The sequence below is a fragment of the Thunnus albacares genome, chromosome 10 (genome assembly GCF_914725855.1).
Source record: "Thunnus albacares chromosome 10, fThuAlb1.1, whole genome shotgun sequence".
Taxonomy (NCBI): domain Eukaryota; kingdom Metazoa; phylum Chordata; class Actinopteri; order Scombriformes; family Scombridae; genus Thunnus; species Thunnus albacares.
The window spans coordinates 28,884,335-28,897,151 of NC_058115.1; the positions used below are offsets into that span (position 1 = coordinate 28,884,335).

Below are 12,817 nucleotides of genomic sequence, written 5' to 3' on the forward strand. Positions count from 1 at the left end.
GCACTAAAACAACCACAGGGGGAAAGACATCCAACCTGTATTTGATGACTGTGGTGTAAGAGGAACTACTATTAAGTACTATACAAGAATGCAAGAACTCTCTTTGGCTACAAATGTCCAAATGCCTTCCAAGAACAATTTTCTGTCTTTCCAAAAAACCCCAACAGTCATGAAGGCCTTGCTTTTTGCATCATTATGAGTGGACTACACAAACCGTGGCTGAATATTGTGTGCGTCCAGGCTATTTATGTGTGTGAGAGTGTGAGAGGACGGTTTAGGACCTGAACAATAGCGACTGCTAAACAAGCAACAAATGACACATTCATCAGGGTGAGGGATGCAGCTCCCGAGTACAGGCCTCTGAGCCAGCTGCTGCTCGTTATGGAACTGGATACCAGCCACTAGAGACAGAGCCCTACATACAAAAGAGGGACTGTTTGCCTTCTAGATTAATTTTTCAGATGACAAACGAGGCAGCGTGAGTGTGTGTGTATGAGTGTAGAGAAACTACGAGGTCATCAACCGGGATTTCAGGATGGCAGTGTCTCAGATTCAACACGTTCTTCGCGAGACACCATCTTAGGTCACTGGATCCATAAAGAAAACAGAAACCCAAGACTTGCTGCCCTCTCCTCTCGCTCTCCAGTAAACCCGCGCTCTACAAACGTCTGTTCGACAGCTGCAGCGTTCCCGGCTCCAAAAAACATGAGAGCGCCAACCTCCTAAACACAAGTATGTGGATGAGAGTCAGCTCCAACGGTCTGCAAACAACAGTCCTTTGAAAAGTGTGCTGCTATTCAACCTCTGAAAAATACTGTCAAGTTCCTTGTTTGATTATATACACTCTCATTTCTACTCTAACTGAAGAATGGAGATAACACTTTCTATTTCATCTTGGATTAATGTGATTTATTCACAAGTGAGAAGAAAAAAAAAACAGACTTTGACTCTATTAGAGAACTAATTCAACTGTGCTAAGAGAACCGTTGCAAGAGAAAATCATTTTAGATTAGCAACTACATTTTACGTGTACTGTATATTTCCTGCCATACTAAACGACCACCAGGCGAGACACTGAAATTATTATACCTTAACAATTAATTTATGCTACGCTAGAGGCAAAGCACATGAAAACACTCCTGCCCAAACACGCCTCTTGCTGAATTTCAAACAGGATGTGAAAGGGTTTCCAGTCAAACCTGTTGTGGTGCAACTGAACAGGGCGAATGAGGTAGGAGGGGGGGGGTGGGGCAAATAGGAATACACTCAACACAACTACAGCACTGGCTCAGCTTGAAAAAAAAGGTGCATTTTGATATAGCTATCAAACAACCTGCACAAAAAAATGAAAGATATATCTATCATATGATAAATGAACTATGCAACAGAAGAGCATTGCAGCAATGAAAAGTTAGTTCTTGTGCAAAAAAAGAAGAGGTAACCTTCCCTCTGTAATAGCTCTTATTCTAACAATAAAAAGAAAAAAAAAGTGATGGTACATATGATTTTGAATGACAGAAGCTCATTAACATGGTGACAAGAGGCTGAGTCATAAGACGGTGCACCTGGTCACAAGTGTATGCCTTCACTCAGTGGCTCCTATAATGGAGATCTACTCTAAGAGAGTTGTCACTATATATCATGGAGCTTCTTGCAGCTGCAACTGGAAATTTCATCCAAGTGAAAAAAATTCAAAAAAAGTGAACTGAAATAACAAGACTGTTAAGATTTTCCACCCGTACTAGGAATATACAGATCAAACAGGACCAACACAAATAGTATGAACTTCATTCAAACTGTCGTTGTAATCGGGGGGGGGGGGGGGGGAGTAGGGCTTAAAAAGCCAATAATCCCTCTTTCCATGCAATTATTTGCACCTTAATTCACAATTTAAAAGGGTTATCTCATGTGCAAGATACATTTCATGATTCCTAGTACCACAAACCATTATGAACCAACTGTCATTTAAAAGATTTCTTTCTGCAGATGCACAAAATTTTGGTCTTCACGGTGGCGATAAGCTCTTGTAGTGTTCCTGCCCCACACAGTATCCAATTTCCTCAATTTCTGACCATGTTTTTGTTCATCATTACGCTAGCTGACCTCCGAGTGACCTCATTTAGCCACGCCGCCACATGTTTCCATTCACCTGCTCAAGAAACTACTCAGTCTAGCATGTCAGTCATGTTTTATTAGCCATCAATTCAAACAAGCCATTATCTGCCATCAACATGCAGCGAACGGGAAAGGTCTGGAACTGTTTTGGCCTCACAGGGAAACGTCCACACAACAGGTTCGGTGCGAACAAAGCTGTGGCAGCCAGCTCGCTGTGGAATCAGGTACTTGGAAAGTCATCTTTGGCATGCAGGTCGATATAAAAAAAAAAAAAAACCCCGTCTTTACTTTGGAGCCCTCTCCCCCTGCAGCCAAAGCAGGCATAAACGTTCCAGGAATTCCACTGCATTTATTCTAACTAAAGTCAAATTAAGACTTGATTAAAATACCCTTCAATTAAAGCAAAAACTGACAAGTCTTGTTCTGTACCACAGCCTTGCAAAAATAAAAAAAAAAAATCTCAATCTATAAAAAATTTGGCAGGGGCATGCCACATACCAAAGGGCATCACCTCAGGAGGAAAGAGGCCAGCCAGTTCGTCCGCCATGTTCAGAATCATGTTACTGCAGTGCAGCACCCAAGGTGTTATAGATACAGACACAGTAGACCTGTAATTTGCCCGGCTGTCAGACTGCATGGTGGTAAATTACAGTATTCAGCGAGGATTATGGTCTTCAGCTCATCCAAAGTGAGGCTCAACATGCAGCCTCGCAGACGACATCTCGTACACGAATATGGACATAAATCAGCTTGTCTCTGTAAGCCAATTTCAGGACGGGGTGGGGGGGGGGGGGGTAAGCTAATTAAATATGTCGTCCTTGCTCTTGTTACCCGAGCATCGAGGCAGAGACAATCAATAACGAAAAACTCTAAGAATAGAGGACAGAGAGGGCTTTTATTATGTTTTGGTAGCAAGGCATTTGTTGAATGTGCTTTTTGGTTTGATCATGTGCAATTTAGTCTTTTTTTCCTCCCTGTTGAAGGGTGCAGCATAGGCAAAAATGTAGAAACTGGTTCTGGTTTCCCCCATTCTTTAAACAATAAAATAAAGACTTTAATTTTCTGCTTCAAAGGTACCATAGATCTCCTCGTCTCTCTTTAATACCGAAAACTGTTTTGGCATCTAATCCCTCATAAAATGTTCCATTTATTTCATTGTTAAGTTTCAAATTCATGTGTTGCAATCATACATCCAATCGTCTAAATGATGCCGCAATATGTCATTTACTGGGGGGAGTGAGTAAGCAGAGCCTTCTTTGTCTCTCTTCAAGGAGCATTCCGTGCCCCAGAAGAAATAAACCGTCCTCGCTGCTTTTACGACTGTGTTTGTGTTGTCAGTGGGCCAGAAGACCTCGCGGTTCTGCCAGTGAGGTCTCACATTTGCCCAAAAAGAAAGCATACAAAAAAAAAAAAAAAAAAACATAACATATACAAGGAGATGTTAAGAGTTTTGTTGACCTTTTTGCGGAGGAAACGACCGTGCGCTGTGTCGGATTCACCCGCAGGGGCCTCGGGACAAAGGGCTGCTCTGAGAGGTGGAGGAGGCCGCGCGCTTTATACAGGGCTGCTTCTTTTCATTTGTGATCATTGGTGGTAAATCAGTTCTGTCTCTCTCGGCGGGGTCGGGTAAAAAAAAAAAAAAGAAAGCTCCATTCACGGTGGGCACGGTGGAAGAGGTGGAAGATGTGGTTCAGATCTTTTTCCTAGGGTGGGCTACTCACTCTCCAAAAGAGCAGGAAACAAAAACACAGACCCACCCCAGAGTCACATAATTTCCTGAAAGTGTAGCTTTTATTATACAATAGCTGAGGAATTTGTAATGACTTATCTATAAACCATGGAGTATGCAAGCAGACCAACTGATTACTTTTGAGTGAAAAAAAAAAAAAAAAAACTGCAAACATGAGAAAATGTGTCATCTTAGGAAGGAAATGAGTAAACCCCCGCCATGAAAATGCCTCACGGGATAAGTGTCTTCTTAAAGTGGCCACATGCTCCTGTAACATTCCTCAGACTATGCCAGGAATATAACCATCTTAATTACAGCTGTGATTCATAAATAAGAGGGGCTTTTATGTGTGGTTTTCTGTGTATGTGTGGCCATTTTCCAACTTTTTGTCTGGTATCCCCCCCCTCCCCCCCCTCTCCACCGAGTGCCCCCTGTGACCAAGTGGAAGAACTAAAAGATAAAAATTGTGAAAAGAATGCAAAATAATTATGTATTTTATAATAGTGGAAAGTGGAAATCAATCTAATTGAACTTGCTGTAACACTGCAGAGTGCAGGAATGTGGTTGTTTAAGGGAGCTATTATCTTTCACGGCTCCAGCGGCACACTGACACTATATTATTATAACTACTGGCACTGCAGTTGACAAATCCATGCCTTCTCCATCCTTCCTCATCCCTCGCTCATGTTGGCTTTTCTCTCGAAATCCTAAGTACAGCTTGCACGCGGTTTTGTTTTGTGTTTCCTTTAAACTGGGCTGTATCATTGTCATCTACCTCCTCCTATGTTTGCGGATTAGTCACGAGATGCTTCCACAGAAGGAGGGAGAGAGATTTGAGAAGCGGTTTCTCTGCTCGCTCTGATTATCTCAGATCTTAACGAATGCCTTTTAACTACCAGATTTGATAAGAGATAAAGATTCGGATCAAATCTTTTTTTTTTTTTTTTTTTATCTCCTCTTTCTTTTTAGATTGTTATTCAGCTAACTAGAGGATGAGATCTAGCTGATAAAACTTGACTTTTAAAAAACATTTTATGGTTTTTATTTATAACAACAGTACAGAGATTACAGGAACTGAGGGTTATTGACATGCAACAAACATCCTCTGCAAGATGCAAACCGGGGAAGTTGCAGTTCATGATCCGCGCTTTAACTCCTTGACCACCAAAGCACCCCAAAACTTGAGATTTTGTTCCTTGAATGTCAATATTTCAGGTTGAGCTCTTAAATATAAAGTTAATCAATACATTTTTACTTAATTTTAAAGAAGAATTGTTACTAAATTGAGATTCAGTAAAATGCTATCAATCCCAAACCTTACCTCTGTATTTAGGATACTTCTTTATATTTCTTGCACTTCTCTCACAGTCATGTGACCCTACTTAACTTATTAGTTAGAAGTCATAACAGCAACCTAGAAAGACAAGTTATTTCTACTGCTGTTCAAAGTTCCTCTAAATAAAAACATCAGTTCAAGAGCTAAAACATTAAGGTGAAATATGAAGGTAAATGTGTTTTGTACTTAGCAAAGCTCAAGAAGTAGACAGGTATACTTCAGCTAATAGTAAATATTAGTATATTAACATCAGTGTTGAGCTCAGTCAGCATGTGGACTCACCAGGAAGCCTTGTGGTTCAATCTTTGCAGCAACTATTGTGTTACTAATGTGTTTATGGTGCTCCAAAAAAGATCCACCCTCCCTTGTTTTCAGACATACTGTCATGTACTCCCAGCAGTACTCGCTGCCACCTCTAGGAGAACACCGACACATACTTAATACTCGGGGAAACTGTGACTTTGACAAGCATGCACCATAAACAAAATTGGGCAGATGGTAGCCATTACAGTTCAGTGATGCTTCCACACGATAAAAAGATCACACACTAGGCTGAATCGACAGCTATGAGGGGCTTATGATGATGAAAATGAGTATTTTTTGATGAGACCAATTTAATAAAGTTAAAATTCTGAAAAACAATAAAATGAACAAAAGGAGAGTCTTCAAAACCGCAAATGATAAATAAAAATGTTCGCTTTGCATTATATTATTTTGGGCTGATTTGGAATTCGAGACATTTTTCTGAGTCATCACAAGTTACGTCCAATTTTGAGAAATTATCACCTGTATCAGTCATGTAATAAGTACTGAGAATGATGAGAGACTGGAGGTACAGGCTGATGAAAAAAAAATACATGTCTGAGAGGCTGTTTCTATTTAAACGCCCAACCCCCCCCCCCCCCCCCCCCCCCCCCCCCCCCCCACCCCCCCTTTCTCCCACCTCCATCCCGCCCTCTCTTTCCCCTTTCCCTTGCTCTCCCTTCTGCCGGAGGCCTTGTTAAATTGGCACACATTCTACCCGGCTCCCAACCAAAATCGCTGCTGAAGTGTTTCCACTCCGCTACCCCTATCATGGCCTTACAGTAGCACAGCACACAGAGGGGGTGAGCACAGGAAAAGCAGCATTTTCTCCATAGGTCTGCTGTCACTAAGGACGTACAGAAGCAAGGCCGCTTTCACTACGACCCCACGCTTATTTACATCTCCAGACTTTTAAAATCTTATAGTCCGAGATAGTGCAGGAAGGCTTAATCAAAACTCAGTGGTCATATAGAGTGAGTCAGCCAGAGGGGATACTCTGCAAAATTTTCTTGTACTGCTCCTCACAAACAGAACGGTCTTTGTTTGTGAGGCATTAGCCGAGCGGATGCGAATGAGGCATTCTGCTGCAGAAGTCAGAATGCCTCCTTCTTCCTGCTCGGTCTCAGAGGTGTTGAAAACTTCCCAAAGCACATTCCAGTGTGAGACAGACACAAGGAATAACAGTTGAGTAAGGAAAGAGTAATACAGAGTTTTTGCTCCTGGGGAAGAGTCATCATCTTTTAGAAAAAAAAAACCAACAACAACAAACATTCCAACTGATGCAGATAGTATGCGTCAGACTCAAGTGAATAAAGCACAAATCAAAGACAACAGAAACTCTTCAGTTTGTTTTTCTTTCTATTTCTTCAAAGGGGATCCTAAATACTTAAAAATAATCTTGAGAGCATCACTGCAGACTTCAGATCCAGCAACTTCTCTGCAAAAACGGCCTCGTAGTTAAAGGTCATTCCTCAAACTTTATCGACACTATATTCACAGAACCACAAAGTTCCCATCACCGCAGACCAGAGTATACTGGGAAACCCACACAACCTCCACCCCAGACAAAGTAGGCCGCTCATATAAAATAGAAGTTGGCTTTGCACAGAGCATGAAAGTGGAGTCTTTTGGCAGGTCACTGCCATCTCTGACTTGTAAACAATATGGAGGGTATTTTTAGGGGACACTTGGCCTCAATATGATACTCTGGAGTCCTTTGGTCTATTTTAGGTCCGCTGCTGCATGAATAAGGAGTATTCGCATTGCTGTATTCATGATATGTCGCACGAGCTAACAGAGGACAAATTGGGTGAGTGTGTTTGTCTTAGGGGTCGACCGATTATCGGATCCGATATTTAGCATTTGCACGATTATTGGAATTGTTAGTTTTTTATCCAGTTGCCAATAAAACAAGTTAATTTTAAAATGCGCTACTTTGGCTCTGATGAAGCCTCTTCTCTCTCTGTCTGTAGTCACCACTCTATAGTCTCAAGCAATGTCCCGCCCACAGCATTATCTGATTGGTTACACGTCATGAGTAGGCTAATAGCCAATCAACACTGACGGCTACTTCATACTGCAGACTGGAGCTGTATGTCGCAGGTAAGGGAGCAGATATTGCTGCAAAGTTCCTATAAACATCACAACCAATGATGCACTTTGTTGCAGTGATAAACAGTTAACTATAAGAAGATAATAACGTAACATTACTTGCCCGTATGACTTGATGTTTTTACATGTTATAGGTAGCCAATGGTCATAATAACGTCAGATAATGTTGAGTCTCGTCGAGCTAACCTGAATGAAATAGCAAATGTCAACAAGTTCATTTGTTGATCTATAATTTAGCTAGCTGACTAGCAAAAAAAAAACGGGCTTTAACGTTATTTCTTGCACATGGCTTACCAGGACAGGTCATACTCTCAACCCACGACTACTAGTGACGTCACTGAAGCTGCATCTGACTGTTTCTTGTAGACATGTGCAGGATATTGTTGTTAAAGACTAAATAATAACTTCATTTATATAGCACCTTTAAAAACAGAGTTTGCTTTGATAGACAAAGCAAACGCAGTACAATACGAGAACAAAGACACACGACACAGAAAGCAATAACAAGTCCAACATTAAGAAGACGACAGTAGAAGACAATGAAAAAAAGACTTAATGGGACTGCATCTCAGGCCTGTGTTAATCCATACATAGATGTTGTACAGTCGTCAGAGTTGAACAGTCAATTCTCTTTTTTTTTTTTTTGCTCATCACCCTCGTCTGTTCGGAGCGAGCGTGTCTTCAGTGAAGTCTCTGCGATTTATGAGAGGAACAGAAGCCGTCTAATTGGAGAGCACGCTGAGCAAATCTGCTTTCTGCACCACAATCTGCTGCTGCTGCTGCTGCTGAATCGGGACTACTTATTAAGACTCGAATTTCAGTTACAAATTTAACTTTTACCAGTTTTATTTAGTTTTACTTTATAAAACTTCAGAAGGCTGTTTTATTTACTCATTCATTCATTCATTTATTCATTTATTTATTATTGATTTATTTGTTGAAAATTTCAGTTCACTTGATAAGATGCTGCTGGGAACTTACTGCACTTTTTTGTTTTAATGTTGAAAGTTCTCATTTGTGTTATTCTAAATTGTGACACCAAGATTTTAATTTTACTGCAAATGCATATGGATCCAAAATATTGATTATCGGTGTCCTTGATTACTAATAATTGGTATCAGCCCTGAAAGAAACATATCGGTCGACCTCTAGTTCGTGTGCATGTTTATATCCGCCTGTGAGCAGAAAGCAGCCAGTCTTGCAGAAGAATTTCGAGTGTTGAACTAAAAGCGGAAGGCTGAATCTGGACAAAACAAAGACGCTGCTAAAAGCATCAGCGGAGGAGAAAGGCCAAAGCTTATTGTAGGTTTCTAGGAGCATCTCAATGCTCAAACTAAATAGGACTCAACTATACAAAGCACTAAATCTAGAACAGGATGTTCACATCAACACAAGCAACTCTACAAAAAAAAAAAAAAAAAGAAAGTCATATATGCCCTTCACTCCTTTCAAACGGGGGCATCATATCTGATGTGTGAGTCTGGCTGTGTTCCTCTGTTCAAAAGGAGACTCGTTTTTTAAAAAAACCATTCGCTGGGCAACTGGAATATGAGCTTGATAAAAGCTTGGCCATCATCAAGGAAGCCGTGAGCGCCAGTCGAGCGTGCGAACGAGCGAGCGTGCATGCTTGCTTGCGAGCAAGAAGAAAGAAAGAAAAGACAGAAAGACAGAAAGAAAGAAAGAGAGAAAATAACTGCTGTAGATCAGATTGTTCCAACATGAATTTCCTTTCAAACCATATCAAAAACAAAAAGAACAGACAGCTCATCAGCCAGCAACATGAGAGGAGAAAAGGCAAATAGGCAAATCACACAAGTCCCTGAGACACTCTGAAGTAAGTAACAGATAAAAATTTCCCATTAGCATTTACATCTGTGGCTTACACGGCTATATATATATATATTCCCCTCGGTGACACTGTCAACTTTATGTGCAACAAAAATAAAAAAAAATCTGACGATTCAAATCATCCGTTCAGCCCAGTCACAGCAGACAGCCCACACACACACCGCAGAATAAACCAGAAAATACAATTTAATGCAAATGGCTTCTGAAAAGGGGTATCAAATATAAAACTTATTCTAACGTCTGTGTTGTCTCTGGGCTCAAAGTTTTTTGGAAAATGCTGTGAGGATGCTATATTATGCTACACTCCTGTAGCAATCCAGAATCTAATCTACTTCAGGCACCTACATGAAAGCTTTGATGTTAGAAGGAAAGCGTGGGAGGGCATGTCTTTGTGATTATGAAGTGGGCAGCTTGCATCACACTTGGTTTGTTGAATTAGATGCATGACGCCCACTTAAAAAAAGTCAAAGTGAGTTCTGGTGTCCTAAAACCCAACCCCTCCCCCCCTCCCCCGTCACTGTCAACACTAATCAGATCTAGACTCATCTAAACTACACTTACAGCACTCTGACACCTACATTTGAAGATTTCACTTAATCCTCGACACTGCACCCGATCATTTACAAACCTACTTTCAGACTGTATTGTTGAGTTAAGGTGTAAACACATGACAGTCGTTCTAATGGGACACAGGTGCCCAAATTATACCCGATCAATACACAAATACATTTTAAAGGAGGATTTGGTTCTAAAAGCTCTGCTAGTGGCCCGTTAATGCCATCTTTACACCCAACCGGACCAAAGTGGTTTGAACTGAGTGACCAACCAACCTTCCTCACAACTGCAATCGCTCTATTTTCAGTTCTTATAAATAGTAGAAGTATTTTCAGTGCTTAAGTATCTTACTCTTCAGCACAGAGGAACAGACAATGGAAACAGTATAAAAATACCTGCTGTAATTAGATTAAACCAAACCATGTTCTGAAGTAATTTTTACTATTTTTACTAATGGTGAACAACAACAGGTCGGCAGTTACACTTGACAAAACAATTCAGTGTAATCAAACTATTCCAATAATGACTATTTGGTTGAAAGACATTGTTTAAAATGAAAACATAATAATTGACAGCATCAAATAACATAACGGCGAGATCCAGGATGTAAGAATTATGATTAATAGGTTCATTTAGAGCAAAAATGCAGAATATTTCCAGCTACTCAAATGTGATATGATAACTTGATAGTATTTGATATGATAGTAATTTTTCATAGAATGACTGATTAACTGATAAAGTAAAGAAAATAATTGTTAGACTAATCCATGATGAAGATAATGGTTGCTTAAATCGCTAAATCTTTTTTTTGTTTTATAATACTGTAAATGGAAAATAAAGCATTCAAACTGACATGTAAATGATCAGTTTTGTTTTCATTTAGATTTATTGAAAGCCAGCTGGTGTAAAACATGCCTACGCACCTCGCCGTCAAGCTTCTACTACACCTGCAAAACATTATGGCAAACTACTGAACATATGCCAGAGTGTGAGTTTACCACCCACTTAAAGCCAAACGCTGGTCAAGCTGGTTGCTGGCGCTAGACAAACGTGTTAGTCTCGCCGGTAATATTCTGAGACAGTAACATCTGAAACCCTCATATGTGTGTTTACTTTTATCTTCATCTTAAAAAAAAGGTCCCTATTGTCCACTGTACTCTCTCTCTCTCTCCATAACTGAGACGGATCAAAGCAAAACAGTATCATTCCTGCATGACACAGAACACAACAGCTTCTAAAAAGGTTCAACAAAGTTTGTATCATTCCTACGTGGTGACACAGCACGAGCAACTCCACAAAGAGAAAAAAAATATGAAGACCAAGCCGAGAGTTAAACCCTGCTTTTGACTCTATGCTGAAATGTCACAGCCCCTGAGATGCAAACTGTGCAAACTTACAGTATTGTCCTGAATTAATATTAATAATACAATAAATTAGGGACATTGTACCACACCTTTATGGGCACTGCACTATCATTTATGAGGTGGAAGGAGAAAACTACGTCATTCAGCCTTGAACCTGACATCATGCATTAACTGAACGGGGAGAAGCACAGGAACGACTGCTTGGACTGCTGCGATATTACGTAATGGTTTAAGAGGAAAGCCGAGGGCATGAGAAGCTCCCACATTCAGCGGCTTTGGAAAGGTAGAGGTACACACACACACACACACACACACACACACACACACACACACACACACACACACACACACACACACACACACACACACACACACACACACACACACACACACACACACAGAGAGAGAGAGAGCAGTGCGAGCCTGCGGAGGAGACTTCCTCCCACACAATCAGGTTCTTGATTAATGTTATGCCAGCTCATCACCACAGAGTAGGCTGCTGGAGATAATAGCAGCTGGTATGGCGCGGTGTCATAGGACATAAAGGAAGCGCTGCAACTCTAACAGAGGTCTGCAGTGTTGACCCTAATCTCTTTGGGCATGTCGTGATGTTAGAAAGCCTTTTACATCTGTAGTGTTCAAACTGCGTTGGCAGAAAAGGAACCACGCTGCGGGCTTTGTTTGTAACCATATTTTCAGGTGAAATGTATCATATTAAGGCAAGGAAAATAACCGCCGCTGAGCGGAACAAACATGGAGCTCGACTGACAAGTGCGTGTGTTATCTCTTACATCATACCGTCTCTTCACATCAGCTCAGGTTAGCTGTGATTAAGGTATCACATTTGAAAGTATTTTGATAATTAACCTCTTCACTTAGAAGAACGAGACCTTGATCGACTGACAGCGTAACTCTCTCTCGAGAGCGACGAGGGGTATTTACCTGTGAAAAGTTTGGTGATGGCCTTGTTTTGTCTGCGTGCCGAGCAGATGAGCAGCAGCCAGGGAGGCAGGAACTCGTGATGGCTGGCCAGGAGCTCTGCGATGGTCCTGGGGGAGCCGGGGGACGACCGCTGCTCCCCCTCGCCCAGCTGACAGCCTTCGTCGATGGAGTCCACCAGCAGGAAGAGAGCCTGCTGGGGAGGCTTCACGCTCAGGAGAGGCAAGAGGACGCATCTGAGGAGAAATAAGAATGATGATGTTGTTAGGTTTTTTTATTCTGTGTCTGATAAGTTTTCACTTTTTGATAATTTGTTTATGAAAGCTCCATATAATCTCATTGAGGTAATTCCCGTGGGCAGTACAAGAGGATTTTTGTGAGTTTTGCAGTAAAACTTCTAAATAAAACTGTCAAATAAACTAACAAGCTTACATTTTTATATTTGCTGTATGGACTTATTTCATAATACTGGCACCTTTGGCTCTTTATATGCTAAGTTTGGTAAATACAACCAAA

At 41.0% G+C, this 12,817-nt stretch overlaps 1 protein-coding gene across 1 annotated transcript in view; it reads right to left on the reverse strand.

Annotated features, from left to right (window-relative positions):
• ankrd50 (ankyrin repeat domain 50) overlaps positions 1 to 12,817 on the reverse strand; it is a 37,839-nt gene that overhangs the window by 9,300 nt on the left and 15,722 nt on the right. Inside the window, exon 3 of the mRNA XM_044363100.1 lies at positions 12,305 to 12,537. Coding sequence (XP_044219035.1) covers positions 12,305 to 12,537 — 233 coding nt within the window. The remainder of the gene's footprint in view (positions 1 to 12,304; positions 12,538 to 12,817) is intronic.